General features: G+C 37.0%; 1 protein-coding gene across 1 annotated transcript; it reads right to left on the bottom strand.

Moving 5' to 3' along the window:
• Window positions 1-390: 390 nt before the first annotated feature.
• On the bottom strand, window positions 391-11,784 carry LOC142351978 (calcium-transporting ATPase sarcoplasmic/endoplasmic reticulum type-like). The gene is made up of 5 exons (XM_075404271.1): window positions 11,591-11,784; window positions 10,794-11,111; window positions 10,041-10,482; window positions 9,579-9,798; window positions 391-586 (listed from the first exon to the last, which is right to left on the bottom strand). The coding sequence occupies exons 1-5, from the start codon at window positions 11,732-11,734 to the stop codon at window positions 406-408; spliced, it is 1,305 nt and encodes a 434-aa protein (XP_075260386.1). The 5' UTR covers window positions 11,735-11,784; the 3' UTR covers window positions 391-405.
• Between the last annotated feature and the right edge of the window lie 306 nt (window positions 11,785-12,090).

The following is a 12,090-nucleotide window of genomic DNA, read 5'->3' on the forward strand; positions in this document are numbered from 1 at the left end:
AAAAAGTCCAAGTTGACTGTTGTTCAGTTTAAAAATAGTGAGAGTTTTCAGATCTGACTTGTTAAAGAATTATCGAAACTTTCTTCCAACTTCACGACTATCGTACAAGTCTCAATTTTTGAATAAAAATATCTGAATAATGATTCAACTTTCTTAAATATAACTTGAGCGATGTGAGTGGATAATTCTACACTAAAATGAGGGGAAAAGTTCTAAATGAGGAGCAAAGAAGGCAGGTCCTTGAAAGGAATAGAATTCTAATTTAATGAGGAAATCGTATCAGTATTTTGGGGTGAAGTAAGGTTAATCTAATCTAAGTACACTAATTTCAGGGTTCAGAGATCAGCGACTGAGGCCAGAGCGGGTTCAATAAATTATCTTTCTCAGTCTTTTAATCAGAATGAGCTATAGAAACCTCGTATTTTCCTTTCCAATTGACGGTAGCAGTACTAGTATTTGCGGACTTACAGCTAGGAAAGGTGTGTATAGGATGACGAAGTGTAGAGCCATGGAGAGGACAATGGCAGCCACCAGAGAGGGGTTTGTCCAAGGAGGCATCGCAACCAGACTCTGGTTCTCAGACAGACTAAAACACAGATTACTCAATCGAAAACCCCTAAACATAACCAACTAACGTCGGGCAAATTGCTCTCTAACGACCGGCGAGCGGTTGGCTTTGTCAGTAGCTAGCCACGGTTTAGTGAGGCTAGCTTTAGCTTAATTGAAGGGGCGTGTGAGCGGCTGATGGAAGGGTTTTTTGGTTGCACGGGGCCCTTATGGCCTGAACGATGTGCAGGGGTGGGGATTGGGGGGGAGTGAAAGGGGGCTGATGTGCGGGGGTGGGGGTGTTGTGGAGGAGGGGTCAACCTCCAAGAACCACTGTCTAAAAAAATCGCATTAAAAAAGACCGATATGACTAATAAAATTGCTACAAGCGTCGTTTGAGAAGAATTAACAAACAATACGCACATCCATAATTGTCCAAAATTTGTTCAGTTTATGGCAGGTTTTTATTCGTTGCCTGAAGATTTTTATTCCTGCTACCAATGGTTTATGGGACTTTCTGAACTAATTTTGGCTATCTCTTATTCGCGAGGCGACCGATAGTATAATATCCTAAAAATTGAAGTAATCGTTGACACTTGGTTGTCTGTCCACTGCTGTTTGAATAGAGATTATCAGCTGTGAAAAATATTTATAATTCATTTAATACAGATAGAAATAGATGCAGACACAAGTTAAATTCACACGGGCAGAAGCATTCTATAAGGGACCTTTATTGCATAAATGAGTTCCTTTGACCATACACTAATTCAAAAAAAACTAACGTGCAGAAGTCATTCCATTCATTGAGGTATGTCACGTATGATCAAAATCTAAACTTAACCCAGTAAAGTCTGGAGAAGTGCATTCGAACGACTAGTGGGAGCTCGAATCTAATTCAGCCTGCTTAAGTCGAGGGAGGTGGGGAGGGTAACTCAATTAACTAAAGGGGATTCAAAAGACGTCATTAGGGGGTTATTATATACCACTACAACCACTGATAAAATTCAGTGTAGAAAATTACACTGATTTCATTTTTCATTTGTTCATTTGGATTATAGTAGTGAACTGCTGCCACTTGAGTTTAGCTGCTGACACTTGTGAATGAGAAACTTAGATCACGCAAAAAAGTCACGGGAAAGTAAAAGCAACACGCTTACAATAACTGCTTCCAAAATTAACCATAAACAGACTAACTTCGGGTGAATAGAACTCGAAGAACAGCTAGGCTCGTTTAATTTATAGTATGCATAGCTTAAAATAATTTATGGGTGAAAAAATCCAACCCCACAGGGGGTTCGGACCCCGGACCTCCTGACTCTCATTAGCTCACAGTCACTTTTATATTAGCAACAAACTTTATTTCAGAATGAGAGCACGTCAGATTTCTAAACATAGCCCGCACATTGCCGGAAAATAGCCGCCGTTTATGCGCTTGATGCACATCGAGATTGAAACAGAAAAAGAAAAAAGAGACAAATTGACTGAAATTTTTTCTGTGTCAAAAAGTGTTCTAATTTGGCGTGCAGTTTCAGTCAGATTCTAAAACTATACTTAATTCAGCTTCTAAACTGAAAGCTAATAAGCTTAATACCGATATCAGATAGTGAACACTCTAATAAACTTTCATAACCTAACTCTCAATGACTTAATGACCTGGCTTTATCGGTTTATCCAGTCTCTTTTGATTTCGCTCTTTTGACTTTGACAGTATTCAATATATAGTGTATTTGAATGCATGAAAAAATTTATAATCCATTCAGTTGAAACAGTAAGCGAAGGAAGTTGGAAGTCAAACGTGAAAATCGTGACTAGAGTAAAACGAAAAACATGATCCAAAGATAAAGAGAATTAAAAAAAGGAGACCGCCTAAATAATAGCTGTTTGAGAGGCTGACGGCGGCTATTAAAAACCTTTAAAGCTTGAAAAGTCAATGAAGAAGTGAAAAAATGCTCTAGAAAAGCGCAAAAACTGTCAAGTGAAAATATTGCATAGAAAAAAAAGGATACACATACACATACACACACACACACACACACACACACACACACACGCACACACACGCGCGCGCACACACACACGCACACACACACACACACATACACACATACATACACACGCGCGCGCGGGCGGGCGCGCACACACACACACACGCGCGCGCACACACACACACACACACACGCACGCACACGCACACACACGCGCGCGCACACACACACACACACACACACGCACGCACACGCACACACGCGCGCGCACACACACACACACACACACACACACACACACCCACCCACCCACGTTTACAATAAATATTTAAAACTTCGTTCGAGAGCAACTTATCACGCAGATGAACTGAAACCGCTTACTACAGACAGTGAGAAATGACGTCGCGCCTAGAAATGCCTCTAGTGAGAGGAACTCAGAGAATTTGCCTTTTCAGCTTCTCTGTGAGAACAAAGGTAAAACGAAAAAAGACCGTCAGACGACGAAACAACAAACAAAGCAGGACAAGTCCTGATCCACAACTCAAATTTTTTCATTTAATAAACAACAACCTAGCCCTAGAATGGACTATAAAATGAATAGCGAAAACCATTAGGAGAAAAAAACCCAACGTAAAACCAAAAAAAAACATAAACCAACTTCAAAACAAACATAAACCGACTAATGTCGGAAGAATTCCTCGAGCGACAGGCCGGTAGAAAAAAAGTTTGACCCCGCCGTGATTAGAACCATGGACCTCCCGATCCATAACCAGATGCACTGGCCACTCGTCTATCATGCCCTTGTTTTTGCTATGCTGCAACCGACCTTATATTAGTAACAAGCTTTACTTCGGAGTGAGAGCAATAGAGATAACTCAAAAATGAAGAACGAAAGCGCGAAAAAGTCACTTGAGAAGTCAAAGAATGGTCTAGAAGAAAAACGCAAAATGGTCAAGCCAACAATTTGCATAAAAAGACAAACACGTTTACAATAATTGCTATGAACTTCGTTCAAGAGCAATTAAAAACATAAAACATTCTAAACAAAAATATAACCGGTCCTTCGAGACCAGGCACACGTCGGGCAAATTGATCCCAAACGACCGGCCAGCGGTTGCCTTCGGTAGTAGCCAGCTGAGGCTCAGGGATGCTAGCATTACGGGATTGGGGTTGACCAGTGTGTTTGTGGGGGAGGGTGTTCAAGCAATGGGGGCAGGGTCGCGAAGGCTAGATGAGAGGGGGTTCAAATCGACAGCTGGAGGAAGGTGGACAATGGGAGTGTTGAGGGTGGGGGTGACTGTGGGTTTCAAATTTTAAAGATTAAAAACCGCCCTTCACACCATGAAATTTACTAAAACAGTTTTGGTGAATCGTATTCTTAGAGTATAGTAGGGCCTAGGGCTCTAAGAGAACTTAATGCCCAACGAGCGCCACCCGTTTTTGAGGAACAAAAGTCAAATGGGTCACCCGAAAAAAAGGTAAAGCAAAAAATTGCATAAAAAAGACCAGAGGACTAAAATAATTGTTACAAACGTGCATTGAGAGCAATTAAACAGTAGTAATCAACTGAAATTGCCGCAAATAAAAAAATATTAGCAAGAAAGCCAATTTTTATTTTCCCGTTTCCCCACTCCACTTTAAAACTAATGAACATAGCCGGCAGATTGCCGGAATAGCTGAGAAAGAATAGACCTGCGTGCCATATAATAGAGATAGAAACAGATACAGATCTAAAATGAAAAATCGACGCCGCTCAAAAAACTAGGCTAAAAAACATTTAGCTAAAAATTAAAAAAGCTTGTTAAAATTCATTCCACAGAAGCCTCTTATTAGGGACCTTTACTGCACATATGAGTTCCTTTGACCTTAAACAAATTCGATTTAATTTTCAGTTTTAAAGTGCAAAGTCATTTTATTGAGTGAGGTAAGTCACGTATGATCAAAATCTAATCACGCAAATAACCTAAAAACTTTCGCTAAAGCGAGTGAGAAATGACGTCACGTGAACAAATGCCGTTAGTGAGAGGAAGAAGTCATTCAGAAAATTTGACTTTTTCAGCTTTGCTGTGTGAACAAAAGTAAAACGAAAAAAGAGCGTCAGACGACGAAACAAAAAAACCAAGAGCACCGCAATATAGCTACGCTCAGCTTACAGCTTCGAAGCTATAATGGCCGGCAGATTGCCAGAATAGCTGCGAAAGAATAGACCTGCGTGCCATATAATAGAGATAGAAACAGATCTAAATTAAAAACAAAATCGACGCCGCTCAAAAAACTAGGCTAAAAAACATTCAGCGATAAATTAAAAAAGTTTGTTAAAATTCATTCCACATACGCCTCTTATTACGGACCTTTACTGCACATATGAGTTCCTTTGAACTTAAGCAAATTCAATTTAAACTTCAGTTTTAAAGTGCAAAAGCCATTTTATTGAGTGAGGTAAGTCACGTATGATCAAAATCTAACCACGCAAATAACCTAAAAACTTTCGCTGAAGCGAGTGAGAAATGACGTCACGCGAGTAAATGCCGTTAATGAGAGGAAGAAGTCATTCAGAAAATTTGACTTTTTCAGCTTTGCTGTGTGAACAAATGTAAACGAAAAAAGAGCGTCAGACGACGAAACAAAAAACATAGCCGGAAGAATTCCGGAAGCGACTCGAAGCTTCAAAACTTCACTAACAAAACCATAACTGCAGTGGAAGCCACTACCTTTTGTATTAAACCAATAACTCACTATCTCTCATGGTCTGCTCTAAAAATTGGTGAAACTTAAACCACTGTCACCAAGAGAAACAAAATGCAGCAAAAATTTATATTATTGAAAATGTTTGGTAACGTTAAAAAATCCGAAACAATTAAGGTGGTCAAAAAACTGATAGTGTGAAAAAGCAGACAAGGTTATCAATTTTCTTTCAAATAATTCATGATTCTAATCTGAAAAAGATCGCGAAAGCAAACGGCAGATAATAATCTTAGAAATTAAGTTAAATCTTTTCGAAAAAGAAAGCTCAAGTTTAAGAATCAGAAAACACCTATAATTACACTTATAATCACTGCAACTAAAACAAAAAACAACGAACACTAGTTCCTTGTTATACTTATGCCAGACAACATGATTTCGTACTAAATCAAAAATTAAATTGATCGTAGAAAAGACATAAGCAGCAGAAGAATATTCAAAGGCAAAAATCGTTTAAATTAATACCAAGGCCGGAAGAACGTTGCAGTAAATAGTCATAAGTGGAAAATTTGGAAAAGACTTGCTATCAAGCTCTCAGTACTGCCTTATGTTGAATGAAATCAATTGCAAACCAAAGAAAAGACGAAAATCTAAGAAAAAGCTGAAATCGTTCATTTTTAAAAACTGAAAATCAATATACCGAAAAAAATGTAGTTGCCAGGACAAAGCTAGAATGATACTAACTAGAATGTGAAGAATATGGGCACAATGTAAGGAACACCGTAACAAAAAGACATTCTTGATTTTTGAAAGTTAAAAATCAATTTTAAGAATTTAAGAAAAAGGAATACAATTCATTGTTCACCATTCAAGACATAGAAAAGATAACTAGTCATACGATACAAAGATTTATCCTCCTGAAGAGAACAAAAAAAATAGGAAAAAGCAGAATTCATAAAAACGAAACATTGAAACATTTTGCAAAACAAAAATGGTCAAAGAACTTTTAAGTTAAGACTGCATTTATGAAAAAAATTTATCTCTTTTTTCAAAACTTGATCCCAAATTAGATTGAATTGTTATTTAAACGAAAATAAAGTCCCTCATGTTGCACAAAAAAACTATTTCTAGCAATAATAACCAAAATACAAACAAGAAACTGACGAAAATCGGAAAAAAACTACTAAAATTGGATTAGCATATGTACAATTTTATGAAACAAAGTTATATCGAGGTAGAAAGAGGCGTTGAGTATAGGAATTATCTAAGAGAAGTTGCCATATTAACTAATTTTTGACAAAAAGACGATTAAAAGATCCAAAAATGAAGAAATTAATAGAAAAAAGCCAAAAATTAACTAACAAATCAAGAATTATGTGCTAATTTTCAAGTTGAGACGCATTTTCAGGCTCTGCAAAACACTGTGGCATCAATTTCCGAGGTTGGCATTTCAATATAGTATCGAATAAAATTTATTTCTACAAGAAACCAAGTTAAAAGTAAAAAAAATTGGGCCACTTAGACGAAAAAACGGCTAAAAACGGTTATCTATATGTGCAATTCAGTCAAAAACTACTTTTCAAAGTCAAAAAGTCATTCACTAAACGCAGCGCATGATCAGAAAACTTCTCTCGCTTAGCGAAAATCTGTTCACCAAGACAGCTTTTCTCACTTTCGCTTTTAGGTCAAAATGCCGCGTGAACAAATCTACTTCCTGTAAAAAAAAAACATAGCCGGAAGAATTCCGGAAACGACTCGAAGGGGGAATCCACTTAAATGCCCTCCAACTTCCCATTACACAAAACATTTCTCCAATAATTTAGGACTATCTTGAAACAAAACCGTAATACAAAAATGTAAAAAAAAAATCAAATCTATTAAAGTATGATAAAAACTCTGATCAAATTTTGTCATAACTTGAGATCCCGAAATAAGTATCTCTGCCAAAAAATAGTTCGTCAACACATCTATTACCTACTCAAATCACTTATGAGAATTTTTTAAAATACTTGAAGCCAAACCATTGAAAAAATAAGCTCTTACAAACAGCTTTGACTAAGAAACTGGAAAAAGTTTATAAATTTTCTAATATTACAAAAGCAACTAAATTAAAAAACTTTTTCCAGCCAATAGGGTATCCGAAGTCTCGCAAAACAATAGGCAAGCCATAATAGGCTAAGAGACTTGTCTAAAGTCCAGAAAACGAAAAACTGCAAAAAATTAAGAAAAATATTTCCAATTTTCGACATTTTTCGTCATATTTCTCAACAAAAAAAAAAATGATTCATATCCAAAATAGCCCATACTTATCACTAAACAAGTAAAACAACTATTGTGAACCCTAAACCTTCACAAATGCCATAAAAAATCAAGGAAGAATAGAAACGGCATTCAAAAACAAATTCAACAAAAAAAACTATAAAAACTAAATGAGTTTTTTTTGATAGTACGAGGAAACATAAAGCCGAATAAGGTTCCATTGCAACTAGAGCAACAAAAAAAATCGCAAAATATTGGTCAAGTTATAATAGGGTGGGTAAGACACTTGTGTAAGATTAAAAAGAATGAAAAACTGCAAAAAAATGGTTTAAAATTTCTCAATTTTTCGGTCATTTTTCCAAAGAAAAAATGATTTATACCAACCAAACTTTACTCAATCGGTATCTGACAATAACTTGAGAAACACGCTTCTATTCAAACCCCACTTAAAGCAGTAAAACAAAAAAATAGATAAAAAAATTAAATTTCGTCTAAAAATCAGCAAAACTGATTAAAAAAACCCTCCAAATTAGCATTAAAAATCAAATTAACTACTTGAAACCTTCAATTTCTATCAGAACAAACCTAAAGCTAATATATTATCATAATCAAACCTCAAAATCATCAAAAAGTTGCAAAAAAACTGCTTTTAAAAGCTGCACGTGAACAAAAAATTTTCGCTCGCTTAGAGAAAATTTTTTAACAAATCAATTTCTCGCTCTGTCAGAAACAGCGGTATGAACAAAAACCACTCTTTTCGCTCCGCTCTTCACTTTTGTTCAGCACCAAAATAATTCCAAATTTCTTCACGCGTTTGATTTCCCGCTTCAAAAATCACTCCAATAAATTGATTAAAGAATTCAAGAAAAACGAATACATTTCATTGTTCAGCATTCAAGACATAGAAAAGATAACTAGTCATCCGATACAGAGATCTATCCTCCTGAGGAGAACAAAAAATACGAAAAAGTAGAATTCAAAAATTAGAAACCTTGAAACATTTTGCAAAAAATGGTCAAAAAACTTTTAAAACTGCATTTATGAAAAAGTTCTAAGTATTTTTCAAAAGCTTAACGCCAAAAAATGATTGAATTTTCATTGAAACGAGATTGAGGTCCCTCATGTTGCACAAAAAGACTATTTCTAGCAATTACAACCAAATTACAAACAAAAAACTGACGAAAATCGGAAAAAAAACTACCAAAATCGGATTAGCATATGTACAATTTTATAAAACAAAACTAAATCGAGGTAGAAAGAGGCCTTGACTATATGAATTCTCAACGATAAGTTGCCATATTAACTGATTTTTGACAAAAAGACGGTTAAAAGATCCAAAAAGAAAGATTTTAATAGAAAAAAAGCCAAAAAATAACTAAAAAATCAAGAAATATGTGGCAATTTTCAACTTGAAACCCATTTTCAGGCCCTGCAAAAAACTGTGGCATCAATTTCCGAGGTTGACAATTCAATATAGTATCGACAAAAAATTGTTTCCACAAGAAACCAAATTAAAAGCAAAAAAATTGGGCCACTTAGACGAAAAAACGGCTAAAAACGGTTATCTATATGTGCCATTCAGTCAAAAACTACTTTTCAAAGTCAAAAAGTCAATTACTAAACACAGCGCATGATCAAAAAACTTCTCTCGCTTAGCGAAAATCTGTTCACCAAGACAGCTTTTCTCACTTTCGCTTTTAGGTCAAAATGCCGCGTGAAGAAATCGACTTCCTGTAAAAAAAAAAAAACCAAGAGAAAACCAATACTCCTCTTCGAGTCGTAAAAACCAATACTCCTCTTCGAGTCGTAAAAAGACCGAGAGAAAACCAATACTCCTCTTCGAGTCGTAAAAACCAAGAGCACCGCAATATAGCTACGCTCAGCTTACAGCTTCGCAGCTATAAAAAAAATCACGCCATTGCGAGCTATGCATTTGTTGTACCTTTTTTCTTTTTTTCCAAGTACAAACTAAGGTATGTGTTTTCACTACTCTAATGCATTGAAGAGTTTAAAATAAGCGAGAGCCAGTATCAATTTCTAACATTGAGGATTCAACATTAATTATTGCTAATGATCTCAGCAGCAATCTATCTCAACGATATATACCTGTTGATAGCGTTGCACATCTCAATGGTGACTAAGACAGACAGAGCCATAGTCATGTGGTGAGGGTCATCGAAGATGTCACATGGCACTCCCACAAAGTTGTCCTTGTCAGTGGAGCACTGGAGGTGGTGGGTGAGGTGATACCAGTTCAACTGAGGACCCTCCGAGTAGAACATGAACCACCACACGGATGCGCCAACTGTACCCATCCCAACATAGACTGAAAACACAAATGTCTTTTATTCGCCAAAATTCTAGGATCATCAATGCACATGTTAACATAGCACTGTATAAAGTTGAGTCTGAAAAAGACTATTTAAACAACATAATTGCGGCAAGCAAACCTATTTTTTTCAAAGAATTCAATTTTTCTTTTTTTTATCTTGCTCGAACTCTGAAACTAAAGTTGTGTCGATGCTCTAGAACTTTACATTGAGTTAAACCTCTCAAGCACACTCACTTTTCCAATTGCCATATATCTGAATAGCAGCCATCCAGTAATGAGACCTTCAGTTGGATTCCTAGGCGGCTTGTTCATGATGTCAAGATCAGGAGGGTTAAATCCAAGCGCTGTAGCCGGAAGTCCATCAGTGACCAGATTCACCCAGAGCAACTGGACGGGAATCAAAGCCTCTGGTAGACCAAGCGCAGCTGTCAAGAAAATACTAACAACTTCGCCAATGTTAGACGAGATCAAGTATCGGATAAATTGCTTCATGTTGTTGTAGATAGCTCGTCCTTCCTCAACCGCCGCAACGATTGTTGAAAAGTTGTCGTCAGCCAAAACCATCTCCGAAGCGCTTTTGGCAACTTCAGTTCCTGATCCCATAGCGATTCCGATTTCTGCCTTCTTGAGTGCGGGAGCATCGTTAACACCATCACCAGTCATGGCCGATATCTCGTTCTGAAATGGAGATAAAAAAATAAAGATTTATGATCTCACTTTAAAGGAGTGTTAAAACAGAGCGTTGCAGCTAATCGCAATTAATTTCACGTGCTCTTCTTGGAATTAGAACCATTAGTCATTATTGTCAATAACGCACTTAATGGCAGGAGAAATAAATTACCAATTCGCGTCAATTCGAAACCTTTTTTGCTGCTATTCTAAAACTCGACTTCAATTTCTAGAGCAATTTTTTCACACAATGTGAAAAACCTGGCCACTTCTTACTCAAATTTCAAAATTGAAAATGACTGCATTATCAAGATACGCACGTTAGCCTGGAGGTACTCGACGATCTTGCTCTTATGTGCTGGTTCCACTCTCGCAAACAGTTTAGCATTACAAGCAGCTCTCTTCTGATCTGTCAAGCTCAACTCATCAAATTCCCTGCCAGTAAAAGCTTTGCCAGTTGTGTCTTCTTCCTCTGTGAACACTCCAATACGTCTGCAGATAGCCTCGGCCGTGTTCTTGTTGTCGCCGGTTATCACCACTACTCTGATTCCTGCTTGTCTGCACAGTTCAATCGATCCTTTTACCTCCTTTCGGGGAGGGTCCAACATGCCAACGACGCCCACTAGGGTCAACTCGCTCTAAAAATCACGAAAGGTCAAAATTTGATTCCGTTGAGCGATATCAACTTTATTGTGCAAAAAAATAAATGTCATTCTATCAAAAGTACAAACCCTTGATAAACGTAGCTATCTCGGGGAAACGTCCACAAAGCGCCTAGTAACGCTCTCGGAGAGCTACAAAGCGACTTAATGCACTCATGCTTTAAATATTTATTCCGTTTCAGAGGCCAAAAAGTCTAATTGGTGAGATGAAAAAACAATCAAGCGGAAAACAGAAACGGACCAGAATTGTTTTTATTAGCCAAGAAGCAAAATTGAGACTGTAAGCCGCAAGAGCATTTTAAACCCAGAACATTTTTAGAATATTGAGAAAACAAATTGAGAACATGAAAAGGACAAAAAAGTTTGAATTTTTTTAGAACATTTTCGTCTTTTTTTCATAAAGTAAGGTACCCTTACAAGACAACTCCCGAATCATATATTTCGACAAAACTCACTTCATAAGATGCAAATTTGGTGGAGTCAGTGAGGTTCATGTCATCCTTGTCCATAGGGTCATCTGCAGTTGCCAGAGCCAGACATCGGAGAGTGTCTCTTCCTGTGCCATAGTCGAGCACCTTCTCAATTATACTCTTCTTCATTGCGTCTGTCAGTTGTTCACGCGAATTTCCCAGTCGCACGTATGAACACCTGTTGACATACGGAAGGCATATTGAAATTTTACACAATATTAAACTTTTTCGAAGTTTATTGCGAATTGTCACCAAAATTTCCTTATATTGTAGTTCATCCAAAGTAGCTGTAGTAGATTGTAGCAGAGCAAAAGCTATTATTGAATTGTTTGAGTACACAATCTTTGCCCATGAAAAATGTAATCAAGAAATTATGGAAACCACAGATCTCCAATTGGCTATATGAAACCAACGAGGGCGAAAACTTACCAAGAATTTTAACCTCTACAACTTTTGTTTTTAAGAATTTGCCTGCACCGCTCCAA

Source organism: Convolutriloba macropyga, chromosome 13 (assembly GCF_964194025.1).
Source record: "Convolutriloba macropyga chromosome 13, txConMacr16.3, whole genome shotgun sequence".
Lineage (NCBI taxonomy): Eukaryota > Metazoa > Xenacoelomorpha > Acoela > Convolutidae > Convolutriloba > Convolutriloba macropyga.